Source organism: Peromyscus maniculatus, chromosome 18 (assembly GCF_049852395.1).
Source record: "Peromyscus maniculatus bairdii isolate BWxNUB_F1_BW_parent chromosome 18, HU_Pman_BW_mat_3.1, whole genome shotgun sequence".
NCBI lineage: Eukaryota > Metazoa > Chordata > Mammalia > Rodentia > Cricetidae > Peromyscus > Peromyscus maniculatus.
This window is the reverse complement of record NC_134869.1, coordinates 50,429,666-50,450,936: the sequence shown is the minus strand read 5'-3', so window position 1 is coordinate 50,450,936 and position 21,271 is coordinate 50,429,666. Positions and strand designations below refer to the sequence as shown.

At 41.6% G+C, this 21,271-nt stretch overlaps 1 protein-coding gene across 1 annotated transcript in view; it reads right to left on the bottom strand.

Annotated features, from left to right (window-relative positions):
* The window catches only part of Irak3 (interleukin 1 receptor associated kinase 3), a 64,058-nt gene that overhangs the window by 29,450 nt on the left and 13,337 nt on the right, over positions 1-21,271 (bottom strand). Inside the window, exons 2-5 of the mRNA XM_006973349.4 lie at positions 12,098-12,280; positions 7,025-7,128; positions 6,168-6,222; positions 4,602-4,753 (exon numbers count right to left, since the gene is read on the bottom strand). Coding sequence (XP_006973411.1) covers positions 4,602-4,753; positions 6,168-6,222; positions 7,025-7,128; positions 12,098-12,280 — 494 coding nt within the window. The remainder of the gene's footprint in view (positions 1-4,601; positions 4,754-6,167; positions 6,223-7,024; positions 7,129-12,097; positions 12,281-21,271) is intronic.

Genomic DNA, 21,271 nt, shown 5'->3' with positions numbered 1-21,271 from the left:
CATACAAGAAAGAAAAAGAAAAAGATTTAAGAGCTAGCTCTCTACTTCTGAGAGTCTTTGTCTAGGGAGACTTTCCCTTTTTGATAGAGTGGAGCCCCACCCCCCCCACACCCCGCAAACCTCCCCCAGGGAGAGAATCCTTAGCATTCATCAGATTTCCAAAAACGTTTTAACTCCCAAGCAAGACTTACAACCATTACTCTTGAATTGAAAGTTTTCCTGCAATCTGCCATGTTGCAGATCTCATATTGAAACTCACCAGTTTCAGACATTTACATAAATTCTAAAATATTATGTATTCATGGAAAATTCCACAGTGATAGAAACTCCTCACTGATATCACACACACACACACACACAAATGTATGATAGCTGTGTTCTTTGCAAACTTCCACTGTTTTAGCATTTTATGAGTTGGCTGATTTGCATATGTCCATTCAAATTCATTTTTGCATTAATTTTGAAAAGATGTGCCTACTGTGCAAAGGAAATTGTAACTTCTCACTACGAAGTTTCAAATCTAAGACAAGTGGTGCGGGGGCCTTATTCTCACCGTTCAGAAGGCAGGTGCATCTCTGTGAGACTGAGGCCAGCCTGGGTCTACCCAGTAAGACCCTGCCCAATCACCATCATCACCATCATCATCCCCATCATCACCCCCATCAGCATCCCCATCAGCATCACCCCCATCAGCATCATCCCCATAATTATCATCATCACCACCATGATCATCACCACCACCATCATCATCATTATCATCATCATCATCACCATCTAGCCAAGATCCAGGCATACAGGTATTGAATAAATTAATGACTTCAACGATGTTGTCCTGAACACTTGGGTAGTAGATGGCACACCCTTGGTGTCTTCAATGCTGTATCACTGTACATCCCTGGATCTCAAGTTCCTTTCTTCTACCATTAAAACATTACATTAAGATGCTCCTAGGTCCTAGCTATAAGGTCCTCATTTGCAACTTGCTAGAAAATGAAGTGTTTTGAGCTCTATTGTCATCAAAATCCACCAGGGAATTCTGGTTACCAGTGTCCAGGTTGAATTAAAAACAATAAACCTGGGGCTAGAGAGATGGCTCAGAGGCTAAGAGCATTGTCTGCTTTTCCAGACGTCCTGAGTTCAATTCCCAGCAACCACATGGTGGCTCACAACCATCTGTAATGAGATCTGGTACCCTCTTCTGGTGTGCAAGCATACACACAGGCAGAACACTGTATACATAATAAACAAATAAATCTCAAAAAAGAAAAGGAAAAAAAAAAACCTGGCTCACTAATTATTTCCAAGGACTACTTCATGGCAGCCTGCATTTTCTAAGTATCTATCCAGGAAGATGAGGTCTCTCCCTTGCACTTGCTGTTTCTCAGTCACAGGTTTTTTTGTTTGTTTGTTTGTTTGTTGTTTTTTAATCTGGCAGACAAAGAGACTCACAGTTGTGTCTCTGCAAACCTAACGCTTGAATGTGGTTTATGAACACAAGTCTTCATATGGGCTGGGCCCCACTGAGGAACACTAGCCCTCCTGCTGAGCTGCTGCCCAGACCTGCCAAATCCAAATCAGCCACTGAAGATGATGTCCAGGTGACTGGCAGGACGACAGAGTCGAGAGGCACAGATCTGACAATCTGATGAAATTCTCCACTTCTGGTCCGTTGAGAAAAGTCCTTAAAGGCATCGTCCCAACTTTTCAAAGTGCATTCTTTTAGAAAAGTATGTAGTTAATTCAATAAGGGGCCTTGGCATGATTATGTCTTCCATTTCCTTGTGTGTGTTGGGTAAAATAAGGGGTGGGGAAAAAATGGGGAGAAGCCCTGTACTTCCACTTACCGTCCTAAGAGGGAGTTATACTGTAGGACAAGCAGGTACAGCTAAATTCTTGAAAATGGCCTGTATGGCCTTCCTTTAAACCATTCAACAAACACCCATGGAGCAAGTACTAAAGATAGCCCTGTAGTAAGGCTCTGGGCTGAACAAAGAGAGGAGAATTCTCAGGAGAAAGTCTGTGACTGCAGTTGGAAATGCAGTGGACCACTTTATTACAAGGGAGAAAGGCAACGATGCTGTAACCGAGTCAGGTCACCGAAGCCATGCTGGACGTAAGATGCAGTCAAGAAAGGAGAAAACGGAGACCTAGAGGCAAGGGCATGCCATCCCAAAGTCAACCGAGTGAAAATTCCAAAAAAAAGGAGTGCACATCTGGTAGCAGCTGTAGAGAGAAGACTGGAGAGACCCTTGGGGGAGGTGGCCTTAGGTTTCAACCATGACAGAGTATGCCAATAAGGCCAGTGACTCCTTGACAGTTAAAAAAAAAAAAAAAACTGGCTTCAACTGGGTCCCAAGGGCCAATATTCTAAGGTCTTGAATAGTTTTACAATTCAATTTTCTTTAGTAGATAGTCGATCTCAGGAATCTCAATGTGTCTGTATGAGATTACTGATAAAAATGCAACTGAAGGACATGGGAGAACTCACTTAATAATGACATAAAAGCGTCTGAAGCACAAGCTACAAGCAGGAATCACTTTCAGTACTTCCCAGTCCTGTCCAGCAGTAAACAGGTTTGGTCTGTTTCATTTTATTGCTTTTTACCTTCCCCAGTGATTTTTGCCTTAGCTCAAGTAATAGTTGGAAACTTTTACAAAAATATTTTGTGTCTCAACAATAACTACCATGTCACGCAAACCCTAAGGGTGCAGATGCATACTTTGGTGATAACCAACAGCGCTCTAATTGGACTTAAGACCTACTCAACAAGAAGAAAACTATGGTTGGTACTGGAAACCTAGCCAACTACCCAGAGCTAGCAAAGTCATGGATTTTGGAGAAGAACCTAAACCACCTCTTTACCAAATCAGTATAACCCGTGGCTACATTCTAAATATTTGTCCTTATAGCCACAGTTAAGTATAGCTCTTACCCCTCATTAAGGAAACTTCTCTTCCCAAACAGATGGAGACCATTACAGAAAAACACAATCAGTCAAAATGCAAAGCCCAGTTCCAATGGATACATCTACAAAACTATTACTGTACTCGAGGCTCAGGAAACATTGAGCAGTTAGGAGCACATACCTGCTCTTGCAGAGGACCAGAATTCAGTTCCCAGTGTTGGGCGCCTTACAACTGCATAAGGCTCCAGCTCAGGAGGATCCAATGCCTCTGGTCTCCTCAGGCAGATGTTCACACGCGCGCGCATGCGCACATACACACACACACATGTGCATATATATACATGTGTACATATGTATATAGTGTATACATAGTATGTGTACATGTATATACTATATCCTTATATACTATATATGTATAGATAGATAGATAGATAGATAGATAGATAGATAGATAGATAGATAGATAGATAGATAGATAGGTACTATATATGTACAGATAGATGGATGGATGGATGGATGGATGGACAGACAGATAGATAGAGTAGGCTATGGGGCCTTGCTAAATCACTGGGGCTGTGTTCTAGGCTATGCCCTGGCCTTGCCCTCCCCACGCCCTTTCTTGGCCATCATGAGCCGAGCAGCTGTCCTCTTCCAAGTTCTCCTACGGCGTTCTGTCTCACCACCGGCCAGAACACCATGGCACCAACTGAACAAGGACTGAAACCCCTCCAACAGTAGCCAAAAAAAAGCATTTCCTGCTTCAAGAGAACTCTCGCAGGTGTCTGTCTGTCACGGTGATTGCAAACTGACTTATCCTACTGAAGCATCTTCTTCCTCACCGTCCTGAGCTCCAATAAAAGCTCATCTATAAAAATGCTCACCTGCAGCATAGCTCTGAGGCTGTGAGGAGAGGACACTACTGGGACTAAGCAGGTGTGAACAATGATCTCCTCCTCCTCCTCTTCTTCCTCCTCTTCCTCCTCCTCCCTCTCCTCCTCCCCTTCCTCCTCCTCCCCCTCCTCCCCCCTGTTTCTTCCTCCCCCCTCCTTCCCCTCTCCCGCCTCCTCCTCCTCTTTTTTAGTAAAGGTCACACTGTGTAACCTTAGCTTGCCTAGACATATTTCTTTGTAGACCAGGCTGGCTTTGAACTCACAGGGATCTGCCTGCCTCTGCCTCCCTAGTGTGGAGCTTAAGGGCATAATGCCGAGCCAATCTGATCTTCATTAAAGTTCCTGGGGCCATGAATGGCTTTTCTTAAAGTGTTTCTCCATGGGCAGTGGTGGTGCATGCCTTTAATCCCAGCACTTGGGAGGCAGAGGCAGGTGGATCTCTGTGAGTTTGAGGCCAGCCTGGTCTACAGAGTGAGTTCCAGAACAGGCTCCAAAGCTACACAGAGAAACCCTGTCTCGGGGGGGGGGGGGGGGGGGGGGAACCACCTCTAGGGGTGGGAGAGATTTTGCTTCCACACCACATCCCTTTAAGACAGGCATTCACATCTTAGTCATTTCTCAGCCCCACCCCCACCCCAGCATCATATATCTCATTTCCATTGGTGAAATTTTATCTTCAAGTATACGTCCTTTCAGTGTTAATGAAAAAAAAATGACACATTCTAATACAAATAATACAATTTAATACAAATAAATAGGAGCCAATAAGTGGAATTGATGTCCATGACAGTAATTTGTTCCATACCTGTTTAAATAATTTAACCGCGTATGTTTGGTTTTGAATCTCCACTTTGTATACTTCAAATATTTCCCCTTCTCCAATTAGGAAGTCTTTGTGGAAATGTTTGGTCCCTTCTATGATATTTTGGAAGCTGATAGAGGGTTTATGCAGTGTTCCTTAGGAGGGAAAAAGAGGGGAGACAATAAGCCATCTCTTCTAGAAATCAACGTCACTGTTACAAGCATGGCAGACATTCTGAAAGCACATCATTGGAGCAGAAGGCCTGAGAGCAACCCCAGGAGCCCTCAGTGAAGCCCACGTGTGTTCTCTGTGTGTCTGCTGGGGTCTGGCTCTCATGCCTCAACACAGCATAGGGCTGTTTAGATGTCTGAACGGCAGCAAGATTTTTATCTTCAAAGAGGTTAACCAAGGAAGCGTAGCTGAGGCTATGATTCTAGAAATCAGTTTGTCCCCAGGTCAACACCTCGCCTTTGACCTAGCGGACTCTTGGGATGACTGAACAGTCCCCCAAGCTTTGCTAATACAGGAGCTTTTCAGGAGCAGCAGCCTCTAACAGCCAGAGCTGATTTCCTCGGAGTCAATGAAGACACTTCATGGTTACCTTTGAAAAGAGCACCCAGCTCTAAAGATAACCAAATGCAGATTTGAAAAGACGAGAGGGCCTAGAGATGTGACTCGGCTGCAGAGAGGTGCCTGAGCACTCCACAAGTTCAATTCCCCAGAACAACAAAGGATAAAAACAAAAAATAAAAAGCATTGCTAAAGCAGAGCTTAATTTTAACTGTGTTTCTACAAACACCCTCCAAAGGACATTAACAGTTTAATTTAGATTTCAGTGCTAAAGACTCCAAACCTGGTCTGCCTTTCCTAACTCTCACTTAACCAGAGAGTCTTTAAACTTGATAGAAATGATTAGCCAATTGGCCTTAAGTAATCTTTAAATTTTATCAGAATGCCTCTAGGGGGGAACTAAATCATTTTCTCTACAAATAAAGTATGGATGCTAATATGAAATACCAATGGATTTCCATAGTGACCTTCAGCATTACCCAATAATCATCTCAAAAGGTCTGTGCATCTACGAAAACGTCTGAAGCTATGTAAAACGCAACATAGGTTTCTAAATGTCTTCTTATGGTGTACAAAGCCAGTCAATTCTGCTAACAAAGTCCCTCTATGTTCTTCATTGGCCAACAGATGATGATGATAGTGAAGAAGAAAATGATGATGATTATGGTGGTGATGATGCTCTCCCTCTTCATTTTTTTCTGTTTCAGAGGATCCCTGTGGCAAACTCTTTTCTTATTTTCCTTTAATTGATACACTAGTGTTGTGTTTTATAAAGACAACCTCAGCCAATGGATCCTTATCTAGCAATATGTCACCCACTATGACTATAAGTGTCTATCAAAATTTTAAAATAATTAATATCTATGAAAATGTCATATTAAATTGGAATATAAACAGTGTGGTTATTTATTATTTCCCCCTGTGAACTCTCTTATATGAGAGTGTGATTTAATTAAATTGTGATGTAGTTGTTTCCTGTCTTTTTTTTTTTTTTTTTACCTTTTTCATTATGTTCAGGAACAAGAACATTATCTGGTATGACATTGGTTGGTTCCTGAAAGAAGAAATATATATTAAGTCATTCCATTTTATAAGTCTAGGAAAAGCAGAGCCCCGATAGAAATCAATAGCTCCCTGTGAGACTATACACTGCCACAGAGTGGAGTCTGATTCAGAAGAAACCTGGGGTAAAGCGAAGTCAGCTCACCTTACTCAATAGTGTTCATTTCCTTACAGACATGGCTTCCATCTCCACTGGGGACAGCGAAGTACCAGTGCCAGAGTCAGTTAGAGCCAGTTTTAAATGGCTTGTTATGGTTTTTAAAAAACCACTAATGATTTGTTGTGATTAAAAAACAAACAAACAACAACAACAAAAAAAAAAACCAACTAGCAATTCCATAAAACATCAACCAGAAAAGGGAAATTAAAAGCTGAGTTAAAAGGCTGGAGAGATGGTTCAGAGGTTAAGAGCACTGGCCGCTCTTCCAGAGGTCCTGAATTCAATTCCCAGCATCCACATGGTGGCTCACAACCATCTCTGGTAGGATCTGATGCCCTCTTCTGGTATAAAGGTGTACATGTAGGTAAGAGAACTCATAGACCTAAAATAAGTAATTTTGTTTTTCTTTTTTTAAGCTGAGTTAAGATGAGTGAGTGATTCACCGCATCTTAGTAGTCCTAAGTCTCAGCTCAGGTAGATCCTGGGAGGAGATAATGCTTACTCTTCACATATTTACAAACCTCAACTAAATACAGACAATGGGAGAGGCAAAGCATTTCTAGTTTTCAAACACTGCCTGAGCATTCAGCATCTTCCCACCAGAGAATTTCAATCTTTATGAAAACATTTGCACCAGAGGTCCAGGGTCATTTTCTCTGCGCACATGCTTGATGTTGGGCATTAGGTTGGGAAATCGGAGCTCCTGATGACGATGCACTGGAGGATTTGAACTTGCTCCTGAAAGAGAAGTAAAGGGAGCTGGGTGTAGAAATGTTTGTGTCTCGAATGTTCATTTGCCCATAGATCATGAAAATAAATATTTCACTAGTGACGTCCATTTCTAAAGTTTAACTTCCTTCAACTGAAATGGCTATAAATTCATGCCTGTGAAATGTTTTCTAATGGTTAAGCATTTCAAGACAGGGTTTCTCCATGTAGTTTTAGTGCCTGTCCTGGATCTCACTCTGTAGACCAGGCTGGCCTCGAACTCACAGAGATCTGCCTGGCTCTGCCTCCCAAGTGCTGGGATTAAAGGTGTGCGCCACCATTGCCAGGCCCAAGTATTCTTTTTTTTTTTTTTTTTTTTTTTTTTGGTTTTTCGAGACAGGGTTTCTCTGTGTAGCTTTGTGCCTTTTCCTGGAACTCACTTGGTAGCCCAGGCTGACCTCGAACTCACAGAGATCCGCCTACCTCTGCCTCCCGAGTGCTGGGATCAAAGGCGTGCACCACCACCACCACCACCCGGCATTTTTTTTTTTCAAGTATTCTTAGTTATCATTAAAAACAGTAAAGTAAGAAACAGAAAGCTTAAAGGCAAATGTAATGCTGTTTCTAGGTTCTGCAGATATATGTGAAATGTTGAGGTTGGGAGATTATACTCCCTGGGTTGGTTTATTGTTTTTGCTCTTTTTACAATAAAGTCTCAGATCATGTGTGTGCATATACATATACATATATCTATCACCAATACTCACACCCCTTCCCAAATATAAGCTATAATTTTACTTTTTAGAATTTTACCACGACTGAGGTGTTCTATGAAGTTTCCCATAAAAGATTAAAACATCCTTCGCTTTTATTGTCTTTTCTAACATTTTGATTCAACCTTTAGAATTTTTTTATTTGTATGGCCTAGTTACTCTTATTTTATAGTGTTTATTCAACTATTTTGTTTACAAAACCAGTAAAAAAAACACCATCAGTTAATTTTTCAAAATCCCCACTGAACAATATTACTAACCAACTGAACCTATTCGATATCTCTAGAACTTTCTTTTCAAACACAGAACTCACACATCCTCCTCCAGAAGACACTGAACATCCTCCAAAATGTTGGGCAATAAAACGAGCCTCCATAAGTTTAGAGGTTTGAATCATACAAAGCACATTTTCTGACTCGTGGGAAATGAAAGTAGAAATCAGCTATTGAGAGAAACTTGAAAAACTCACAGAAACAGGAACATTAAAAAGTCGTGACTGAGGAGTCAAAGGCAATGGCATAAAGTAAATTGGAAAATACTTTGAGATGAATCAAAAATTAAAAAAAATAAACAAATCTTAAGGTAGGTAACACAAAGAGGGTTTAGAGGAAAATCTGTAACTGTAAACTTCTATCTTAAAAAGGAGAAATATCGCCGGGCGGTGGTGGCGCACGCCTTTAATCCCAGCACTTGGGAGGCAGAGCCAGGCGGATCTCTATGAGTTCGAGGCCAGCCTGGTCTACCAAGTGAGCTCCAGGAAAGGCGCAAAGCTACACAGAGAAACCCTGTCTCGAAAAACCAAAAAAAAAAAAAAAAAAAAAAAAAAAAAAAAAAAAGAAATATCTCAAACCAGTGGCATATTTTCACTGTAAGAAATTATTTAAAAATGGCAAAGTAAACAAAAGCAAATGGAAGGAATTTAGGTCAGAGTGGAAGTAGAGAATTTTCAAAAAGAGAAATTCCTAGGAAGCAAGGATGGCTCTTTGAAAAGATCATCAAAACTGACAGTAGTTTAGAAAGAACTGGAATGGGAGGGAGAGAGGGAGGGAGGAAGGGAGGGAGGGAGGGAGGGAAGAAAAGCAACTCAAATTACTAAAACTAAGAACAAAAGAAGAGCAATCACTACTTGTTTAATGATGTTACTGAGTCATCTGTGTTATAAGGGATGTTATGATATCAAAAAAATAGAATACACAAGAGATTAGATGATATGAACAGATTTCTAGCATTCTATCTACTAAGATCAATTCAAAGGATATTCTAAATAGACCTGCAATAAGGTAAAAGGTGATTGAATTAGTGTTTTCTAACCTCCGACAGAGAAAGCGTTGGGCACTGGTGAGTTCTATGGTTTAGCATAAGCCCTGTACAGATTCTTCAAACCCGAGGACGTAACACCTCCCAGGTCATTCAATGGGGCCAGCGTTATTTTGATACCAATGCCAAACCAACACAGCAAAGTGCATACCACTAACTCTTATGAATATAGATGCAAAAATCCTCAGCAAAACACCAGCAAACCAAATCTACAAATATACAATGTATCACATGCTACAACTGAGCAGGATTTGCCCTAGAAATCCAAGATTTGCTTACAATTGAAAGCCAACTACTATAACATGACACAATAGAACCAAGGTTACAAAAGTGTATGTTCACCTCAAGATTGTGACAAATAAATCGACAAAAATCTGATACCTTGCCACAATAAAACAAAATTTAAAACCGGAGAAACAGGGGCTGGAGAGGTGGCTCAGAGGTTAAGAACACTGGCTGTTCTTCCAGAGATCCTGAGTTCATTCCCAGCAACCACATGGTGGCTCACAACCATCTGTAATGAGATCTGGTGCCCTCTTCTGGCCTTCAGGGATAAGTGCAGACAGAACACTATATACAAAATAAATAAATAAATAAATAAATAAATAAATAAATAAATAAATAAATAAATAAATAAATCTTTAAAAAAAAAACGAGAAACGGGTCTGGAGAGGTGGCTCAGCAGTTAAGAGCCCTGGCTGCTCTTCCAGAGGTCCTGAGTTCAATTCCCAGCAACCACATGGTGGTTCACAACTGTCTCTGTAATGAGATCTGGTGCCCTCTTCTGGAGTGCATGAAGACAGGTCACTCATATACATAAAATAAATAAATATTTTTTTAAAAACCCTAGAAACAGACGGGAATTTCCTCAATCTGATATAAGATATCTATGAAAAAACACAGTTAATATCATATCTAATGGTAAAAGACAGTCTGTTTTCCCCTTAAGGTCAAGAACAAGGCAGGACTGCTTGGTCTGGCTGCTTCTACTCATTATTACATCAATAGTTCTAGCCAGAGGAGGCAGACAAGGCAAAGAGCTAACATACACCCTGAATCAGGTATTGCCACATACAACATTTCAAGTCTGGGAGCTATAAACATGTTAAAATTCATCATCCTTTTGTTATTAAAGAAAACAAAGATAATATTGCATTGTCAGGAAATGTCAGCTTTGAAATAGTTCCTCCACGAAGCCAGTAGAAAGCTGTATATTGTGTGTCAAAGCTACTTCAGAAAGAAAACACTGATTTGGGGATACATCTCAGCTGGAGAAGTGCTTTCTTCACAAGTGTGAGGATCTGAGTTCAATCCCCGGAGCCCATGTGAAGAAAATAACACCAAAACAAACAAGAAAACCAAACAGCCAGGCACAGGCACGCTTGTAAACCCCAGGACGGTGGACGTAGACAGGCAGATTCTAGGAGCTCACTCACCATTCAGCCTTGTCTGTTAGGTGAGCGCCAGACCAACGAGATCATGGTCTTGAAAAACAAAATGAATGATTCCTGATGATTGACACCCAAGGTTGCCCGCTGATCTCCACACACACATGCAGGCATGCATCCACACCTACACATACATAAAGCAAAACTAGAAAAAAAAACCCTACTGGTCGTTAAAATATAAATGCAAAATACGGTGTGTACATATCTGCATGCTGGAAATAGGATTATAAACACTAGGTTCGTTGGACAGGCTGGTTATGTGGCAATCTCAGAGGGAATCGCTTTATGGTGGTATTGAAGCCACCTAGTGGCAGAATCCTGACTTGCAGAATAGTCCCTGGGAAGGAGTACCAGGTCTTTCTCGGTGAGACTCTAAAGCCAATTCAAATCTAAGTGATGCCTGGAGTTCAAACATGAAAGGTAGAATATACCTCTAAAGTTAACAGTATCCCACCAAAAAGAGCAGACGTTTTTAAAGGTAAGCAAAGAGAGATTATCCGTTTAACTGCACAGCCTGGCCATGATAAGCAGCGGGCAGAGACTTCAGTAAGAGCGCTGCCTCCTAAGTCAGTGGCTAGCTTCCACAGGACACACCTGCTCATGGACATTTGACTCCCCAGAGCCCACACTGGAAAAAGCTGGATGCTGTAGTGTGACTGTAGTCCCAGCACTTCTCGGGGAGCTAGGAGGTGACGATAGGAGAATGAGCCTCCTGTAAGCTCACATCCTAGCCTGCCCGGAATATGGACCGCAGCAGAAACAACGGAACCAGCTCCTGAAAGTCATCCTCTGATTGCCACCCTGGGGTTGCCGTGAGAATACGGCCTGAATAAGAAGAAACAGACAAGGCAAACTCGAGTGAAGGACACAAGTAAGGCATCGTTAGAGCCCGTGGCCTGAGATGGAGAATCACAACTGTATTCTGGAGCTATCATTTCCATTCAGAGAGGACCTAATTATACAACTGTCTGTAACTGGGATACCCAATGTTAACTTGCTAACTTTTAATAACATAGTGACATGAAAAATAACATTATATATTTTGATTTAGATATTTTGATTCTTATTCTGAGCTTTAGAGGAAAAGCTGATGCTATTAGTCACTAAATGAAATGCTAGAATCCTGTAGTCACCAGGAGGATGGGACATGCCTTTAATCCCAGCCTTCAGGAGGGAGAAACAGGCTGATCCCTGTGAGTTCAATGTCAGCCTGGTCTACAAAGCAAGATCTGGGTCTGTCAAGGTTATATAGTGAGTCTCTGTCTCAAAAACAAAACCAAAAAAAAAGTAGAAAGGAGTGTACGGTATTGTTAAGCAATGAGGGAAGAAAGTCTCACCTTCACCAGCAACAGGTCACTGACAGCAAGGTGGGCCAGTGTCTGGGTAAAACGCAGTGTCTCTATTCAGAAACGGCAAGTCCCATAGGAAGAACCGAGAGCCTCAGTATGAGGACACACTCACCATAGTTGGTGATTAAATGGATAGCTCGTTGATGCCCCATCTCCTGGAGAGTCTGTAGAAGGTCGCCGATGGTCTTGTTTTTCTGTGCCCAGGACCACAGCAACTCCCTCGTTCCGCTCTTGCCTTGGTCTACGTATTTCTCAATATGGCGAACATCCAGCCAGCTGTTGGAAAGCCGCTCCGCTGTGGAAAGCACGATAGAAAGAAGGCGAGAATAGCTAGCTATCTCTGTTCAAGTCCCTGGGACCTGGCTTATCACCTTGTATATTGAACGTCATTTGCATCATAATTATTTTTGAGCTAATTCATCACCTACCCCTGCCCGTCCGCCCTTCTTCACATTGCTAACCAGGACAAACTTGTCCAAGTGAGTCACAATAGAACCTCGGCCTTACTCCAGCTCCACCAGCTGCCTCACTGGACCTGACTCCTCTCCTATTCTAGAGTTTCTGCACTACATTTGTTCACCTCTGAGTCTGCTCTGCCCTCTCCCTCCTCATCTTTCCGGTCAGCGGACGACAGCATGTCCTCAGTGTCCAGTGTCCAGGGTATTGGGACGAATGTCTGATCACCATTTATGCTTCTCTGCAGGGCTTTGTTACAGTGTTGTCCGTGAGAGCTCTCTACAGGTCAGCCCTTTAACTATGATGGAGAAGACACTAGGAGATTCTGGAACCACCCTGCTTCTGCTCGGATTCATTTTGTACCGCTCAGTGGATCTTGTTTGCCACAGTTACTACTACAGTATATTTGCTTAATAACGATGTTTTCCTTCTGTACTCATTAACAGTATTTTTTTCTGTAGTGAAGAGTATTTATTCACTCAGCTTTTAGTGTATATCAGTATGGACTTAAGGATATTTTATTCCAAAGGGTAAAATCTAATGATATCATTTTGTTGCTAAAGTTGTTTTGCTGTGTTCATCTAGGTGGGCTTTTATCTTCTGGCAAGATATATATATATATATATATATATATATATATATATATATATATATATATAAATTTCTTTCTGGCTCTACACAGTGCTCCCAGCTCATATGTATTTTCCCTCTTCTGCAAGATTGCAGTAATCACTTACTCAAAAAGTTGTAGTTTCTCTACCAGAAACAGTGTTCCAAAGCTAAGACTTAGTTGCTAGATAGGACTCGGGCTCCGTCACTGGCAGACCCCCAAAGCAAGCATATCTGACAAATGCTTTTGTGTGCACTGATCCAATGTCTGTATTTCTCAACCTGTGTGGTGCACATTACAAACAGAGTGTCTATTCCAGTACGCCTGGTTTGAATCCAATGTTGCAGGTTACATACTGTTCCTCTTTTGTATTCTTTTTAAAAAAATAATTTATTAATACTTATTTATTTTATGTATATGGTGCTCTATCTGCATGTACACCTGAGTGCCAGAAGAGGGCATCAGATCCCATTATAGGTGGTGTGAGCCACCATGTGGTTGCTGGCTCTTGAACTCAGGACCTCTAGAAGAACTGTCAATGCTCTTAACCACTGAGCCATCTCTCCAGCCCCCCTCTTTTGTATTCTTAAACAGTGAGAAACCATGCTCTGGTTGCTGACAATATTTCTATCTGTTTAGTCCTCTTGTAAGCATCAAGTACTTGCAGAATTGCTGAGCCACCTTTTCGAGAAACACACGAACTAAATTGAAGTGCGATAGCTCTTGCTGCCCTGGGCCTAAGAGCATCCAGTTAAGGCATTGTTTACCAACCACTTAGGTTAATTCTTTTCCTCCTCGCCTCTTCTTTGTGGCTATTCCTCATTTGTAGTGCATTATACTTATTCTTAGGCAATGGTTGTTTAAATATTTGTTCTGCAATGTCTTGGGTGTTGAACATTTTTGAGTAACTAAAAGCTAATTTGGACAGGACCAGGGCACTGTATCAGGGGGATGCTAGGCTTTCGTTGCACGAAGCAGTACATATGACTTGTTTAGGGTCTTGTAGAAATCCCCTAAAAGTGGTACCAAAGTCATATAAGATTGTACGGTGCCTGAGTTAGCAGGGTTTATCAGATGAAAATTTGTGCCGTCTCACTGAGCAACTCCAAAATGTTAACATGCACTGTAATGCAAAAGAAAGAAAAGAGAAGGCAAATGACAGAGCAGAAATTTTACTTGGTCCTGTGGTAATACCCCAGGTTAGCTCAGTCCTATTGAGCTCTAACATAAGCAGTGGGGATCATGGATGGTCATGGTATCATCTCGCCATGCCTTTTCCTCCAAGAAAGACTATGAAAGTTAGGGATATATATATATATATGTCTGTGGATGAAAGCAAATTAGCACTCCGGATACAATAGCATGACTGGTTATTGGAACTCAGCACATTTTCCTTCTGCCACACTCAAATGGGGAATTAACCCTCCAGCAGTAACCACGGTAACACCACTGAAAGATTCTGCTGCCCGCTGATGGCATTCTTCAAAAGGCTAACAGGGACTCAGCTCTGATAAGAGCAGTAACCCTGATGGATCTTCCTTCTGTTTAAAATTGGTTTCAGAATCTCAGGTCTGTTAAATTCTTAGGGAGTTGCTTTTTCATTTATAGTGTTTGAAATCATATTAAAAAGGCAGGTGTTTCTGCTTTAATATGGCATCCTCTGCCCCCACATTTCCAGTTCTGTAAGACTTGGCCACAATACATAGTTGACTTCAACTTTATAGCCTTGTTATTATTCTCAGCAAAACCATAAAGTTGAAAGAGATAATACAAAACCACAGTGCCTCCCTGTTCTTTGAGCCAAAACTGACTTCACAGGTATCAACGTTACTCATCAACATTCCCAATTCTCTACTCCATTGTTGAAGGTTAAATTCCACTGCCTTGTAAGATTATGGATGTCCAAATGTCATTTCTACCAAGACTGAAGATCCAGGGTACAATTCACCAGGATTTTATCCCAGTCATGGTCCGGTACAAGCACATGTCAACATGGGGTGACTCGGGATCGACACAGCTTGGCATGCTGGGTCACCCTCATGGGCCCTCAGTGCTCTTCTCAGTCAGAAAAAGCAGTTACGATGCACTAAACCATTGAAGTTTGTGTAGTGCTTATTACTGCAGCATAACTTAGTCTATCCTGACTAATACACACAAACTTGTACCTTGAATCGTCTGTCATTTAAGTGACATCTTGTTTCAAAATGGAGTAAAAGGCAGTGGCAGCTTTTGTGATCACATATTAAGTGAGCAGGTAATTGAGACGTTCAACTTGAATACACACACACACACACACACACACACACACACACACACACACACAAACCGATAGGTGATGTCACTGAGTTGACATGTCTTCGTCTTTCTTCTCTCAGGTCTCATTTTAAAAAAATGTTTGCATTCCTCATGTCTTTTAAGGGATAGTGTCTTACAAAAAGAACGGAACTACACAGATACCAAATACATGTTTTGAATATATGACCTTTACAAAAACCAAAGAAGCCTTTAAGGCAAAACTCTTGGCAAGAGGTAGTGATACTATTTTTAAGATACAGTTGGCTCTTCTTATCAGTGAGCTCCATACCCAGGAATTCAGCTAAGTAAATATAAAAAAAAAAAAATTTAAAAATTATGTCAAGAACTTCATTGGTAAGACTCTATTGCTGATACATTAAATACTAGGATCACAGAACATTGAAGAAATAAAGCTGGTGCTTATCTGGAGGCTTCGTTGCTACTAGCTAGCTTTCACAGGTCTGGAAGGTGCTGTGCATGCTACCTGGCTAGTCACCAGCAGTCTTACCCAGCTGGGCACTCTGTGACCTACAGTAGCAAGTGTGACAGAATATACCCACTGGGTCAGGACTGACAAGACTGGGGAGTAAATAACCAGTTTCTGATTGGATTTAACATTCACTCCACAAGACAAAATTCATGCCTTGTGGGGGCCCACAGAGGCTCCCTAGGAAGACCTTACTCAAGGTCAGAAAGTCAGAGCTTGCCTTACCCAGCAGGGCTGCATAATGGGATAATTGGCCAAAGGCATGGTTATCAGGTGTTTTGAAGGGTCTACATTTGTTGATACTTTATACCTTGACCTTAAAAGGGCCAGGTCTTTTGCCCCTCCCCTTGCTGATGTATAAAAAGCCCATCATGAATAAACTCGGTGACTGATTATTGACCCAGGGCCCTCACGAAGCTACACTGCGTCTCTGTCTTTTTCTTTGTCTAAATCTATATTTCTTACTATTATTTCTCAATTCATCACTCCTCCATTCAAGAACCCTTCGACAGGCTGGGGCTGTCCCCAACAATGCCTGGTACTATTAACCAGACCAAGAACCCCGTGGCTGGGCAGGCCAGAGATGCTAGGGGGAAACCTAATGCTATTATTCTGCTAAATGAACACTATGATGAACTTCCTCATAAGTTCTTATCTGGATAGCCTGACATGATGACATCTCTCAGCCTCCACCAGAGAAACTTCTTCTTGCACTAGATGCTGATCAACACAGAAACCCACAACTAGTCAACATACCGAGAATAAGTGACTATGCAATTGTTCAGCCTTGAATGAGACATTTATGTCACGTGAGCCCCCTCTTCCCAAGGCTCAGGGATCTTCACAGAAGAGGGGGGTGGAAAGACTGTAAGAGTCGGACACAGTGAATCCCTAGAGAGAATTTTCCAGGCACAGCAAGGCAGTTGAACTTAAGAATTCAGAGCCGCTGTGACTGCATGCACAAGGCTTGTGTAATCAAGCCAGCCAAAATCCCAGCGTGGATAGCGGAGGAGCACACAAAGTCCCACAAACCGTTGAGGAATTATGGGAAACTGATGATGGGCACCAGGAGAAATGCAGACCCTGGGAAGCCACCAGTAGATGGCTCTTCACCCACTCACACAATGGCAGCAATAAGTGAACTCATTGGGTTAAAAAATAATAAGATCATGTGAAGTTGGGAGGAAATTGGGGTAGCAGAATAGCAGTGAGATTAGAAAAGAGGAAATTGTGAGCGATTTGGTAAAAACACATAATTTGCATTATGAAATTCTCATATAAAAATATTAATTATATCAGGAGTTGGGGACATAAGCCAGTGGTAGTATTTGCCTACTTTGCAAAAACCCTGGGTTTGATCCCTAATCCTACACCAAGAATTCAATATTAAAACATGCACAATTGTTCTTATTACTTTCCCTAAATGATACCATGTGACCATCTACTTATTTATGTTGACTTATACATTACTAATAATCTAAAAACGGGTGTAAAGTATATGGGAGGACTTGTGTACTTTACACACAAATACAATATTATCTTACATAAAAAAATCGATAGGTGACTTATCTCTTTCTCAAACTTATCTGTCTTCTTGGTTAACACATATTTTTCCTAAACACTTTATTTGGCTACTTCGACCAGCTCTTAAGAGCAAACTGCTGTCATTCAAATACTTGTTGATGTCTTCATTGTGCAACTTATTATAGTAACTGCGGGTACCAAGGAGGAGCAGAGCATAGAGACAGGTCCCTAAATAAAGATGGGGACCCCAAGGATGGATCTCTACACAGGGAGTTTCGGGACCCCTAAGTCAAGGTTAAAGCAATTAATATTTCTAAATGGGGGCTAATTCTTAAATAGGTATTGGCTAGGGTTTCCTGTCGTGGGGAGTTTCCGTTTGAAAGCACGACCCGTCAACTGTGAGTTCTACAGACTGTTCCTCCTTCCAGGGAGAAAAGTCTCCAAGCAAAATGGAGTATGGCTGTGTGCCCTTGGGTCACCCAGGACCGTGAGTGTTCAGGGGTGACTCTGCCATTAGCCTCTGGGGCAACTTCAAGTGAGTCATGAAGTTTATGAATAATTTCCAACTGCTTGTGTGTCAAATGTCCTTTCAGGCTGTCTACCGAAAATGTTTACAAAATTTGATTGTACTTTCTTGGTCTGTTTTTAAAATTATAATGAACACTGACTTCGAAATCCCCTTAGTCTTTCTAAGTTAAAGCTGTAGGTCAGTGGTAGAGCATTTGCGTGTCATACCCAAGACCCTGGGATATCCCTAACACTGAAAAAGAAAAGACAAAAACTCCAAAGCCAACTACCTCTAGTCTTTAGGAAACTTTCTACTGTCAAGAATAGTACTCCAAAGTGTCACAGGGCTTTTTTCTTCAGTGAGGGAAGCTTAGCTTCCTTCTATTAGAAGTAAATCTTCTAATCATTACTATTTTCAGAGCATTGGGTGTAATTCACCACACAAAATGATAATATTATTTCTATAACACATGACAGGTTTGGCATTTGTTAAATAAATAAGGCTGATTTCTCGTACTTTGGATCTTTGGGATAAGGCATACACACATGATTCATGGGAGCAGAGAGGGAAGACACTCTCCTGAGCCACTGAAGTCAGGGAAGGAAGGGGGGGAGGCAGGCCAGACTTTAGCCAGCCTAGAGACAGGGGCAGCCGAAGCAAGGTTTACTTGGAATGAAGGGAGAAGGAAAGGTCTGTGGGACTGAAACTCATTTCACAAACAAGGAGCATATCCAGAAGTAAAGAGAAGGGAACCATTAAAACATAGTTTCAGCCAGACAGTGGCGGCGCACGCCTTCAATCCCAGCACTCAGGAGGCAGAGGCAGGTGGATCTCTGTGAGTTCGAGACCAGCCTGGTCTACAGAGTGAGTTCCAGGACGGCCAGGGCTACACAGAGAAACCCTATCTTGAAAAACAAAAACAAACAAACAAAAAGTAGGTTCATGTTCAAAAGAAGCCGCCAAGGAAAGTTCCTGTTGTCTTTGTACGTCACACACCTAGCCCTGATGCTGGGTTCACATTTGTCGACTGCAGACAGAGGCCCTGAGGACCGCAACAGTAACTGGAGAGCTCATTCCACCAGCAGTGAGACCGACTTCTAAAAGTAGCATAAAGTAGCTTCAGCTTTACTGAGGATCCCTCTGGGGGCAATAGTTTACACAAGGAGACCAAGCATTATTTTATTGCCCGTAGTCCTCACAGTAGCCAAGGAACCACTTACAATGACTAAGGAAACCAGTTAACTTTCCAAAGCCCCGAGACATCAGCTTTCCCACATTCCATTCCTCTTTTTCATTCCTCTTTTTTTTTTTTCCAACTGCTGGATTTCCCTTTTAAAAGTGCACCAGGCCATAACCCTGTGCTCTCTGCTCCTGCCATGTGCCCGAGAGAGACTGCTGCAGCCCAGAAGTTCCCCCTCAACAACATTTCTGAGTTTCAGCTGGGGCGTGAGTGGACAGGCATCAGTGAGCTGCCTCTGTGAGCTACCTAACACTGACCTGCGCAAAAGAGTACAAGGAAAGCCAGATTAGTCAAGAGGGTTTTTCTGCAGAACTTCTTCGTAAGAGACTGGCCAATACGGACTTAGAATCAGTACTGCCTGTATGCATGGATGGTTTCCAGGACTAGAAATTGAATATGTTTTCTCTTTCTCTTTCCGGTGATTCATGGTCCAGCCTTAATAGCTTTTCCCTGAGGATAATGCATTTTGAACAGAAACACCACTAAAGGAAGACTAATTATCTGCCACCATAAAAATGTATAATTCATTTAAATCAAATTCTATAAAACAATAACTCGGATTTGGTGCAACGTGAATGCAAATTCTTGGCTACAGTCCATAGTCTTAGCTTCCTCCAATACCTTCCTTACTTCTCTCTTCCAGAATATAGGACTTTATTTCTTCATAAATCAAGGAGGAAAATTCCCAATGATTAATTGCATTGTTAAAGAGCATTCTAAATTAAAAAGATAAAGTAAAAAAAAAATCAACTGTAGTTGTAGAAAAACATTGTTTTGGAAGGCAAATCTTACTGAAAGATGCCTTGTCACAAATAGAAATAAAAAAGGTGACCTGAGAAGTTGAGAAATTTACCTTCTTTTTTTACCTGAAGGCAACAGTTATTATGATAATATTACTAGATGCCCAGAAGCCTCTGCAGACTGTGTGAAGCTGGTAGAATTGTCTAGATAGTGCTAACCACCGGGGAATTCAGTTACAGAAATCTTGTCTCCATATGCAAATACGTCCCTGGAGGGGGATTTTTAGAATAACGCAACACACCCCAGTCTGCAATCTCTGTATTTGCATATGACCACAGGCCAAAACCCTAGGAAGTTAAGACAGCATTCTTGCTGTTTATTTTTGGGTAACATACTGGGAAAGTATGGATGCTGCTTCTTTGTCTCTAGTTTTCTACAAAACACACAAGGAGAGATGTTTGGTTTCAGCAAGCAGCAACAGTAACAAGCCCTTCACGATGAGGGACGTTTTAAAATTCCAAAAGAAGAAAACAAAATTAAAATGTGTAAGTCATCTACACATTCCTCATACCAGACAGTGGTAACAGCACAAGTGTATCGATTTTGTAAGAAATTATAATTATCTACACTTATGCACTTGTGTACTTTTTATTTCATACTTGATTTCTTTTTTGTTTTGTTTTGTTTTGTTGTTTTGTTTTTTGTTTTTCGAGACAAGGTTTCTCTGTGTTGCTCTGCGCCTTTCCTGGAACTCACTCTGGAGACCAGGCTGGCCTCAAACTCACAGAGATCCACCTGCCTCTGCCTCCCGAGTGCTGGGATTAAAGGCGTGCACCACCACCACTGCCCGGCATCATACTTGATTTCTGTTCCATAAGGAGAGGAAAGGTGGAGAACACTGTCATGACATCTCAAATGTCCCCCCATCTATGTCTTTTCCTAGACCCAGATGAGAGGTTGAGGCTAACAGCTCTCAGGTGCCAGCATGAGAACAGGTCACTCAACACCAGCACTTCACCCCGCTATTTTGAGTCCCTGCAGCTTCAGCCAGGCCAGGTGGCACACGCCTTTAATCTTAGCTCTTGGCAGGCAGAAGCAGGTGGATCCGTTTGAGTTTGAGGCTAGCCTGGTCTTCTTAGCAAGTCCCAGTGAAGCCAGAACTACATAACGAGACCTTGTCTCAAAAACAACTAAATCCATGTAACATTTTTTATTGATAATGACCAATACTCCATGCCCACATCTCCCTCCCACTCCAGTCTTCTTATGGTATTTATGTAAGTTTGCTCCATACAAAATTGGAAAATCTTCACAAACAGTTACTGTGATCCTTTCTAGTGTGGTCTTTGTTGGACATTCTACCTAGTAAGATGCTGGGTGTTTTTTTTTTTTTTTTTTTTTTTTTTTTTTTTTTTTTTTTTTTTT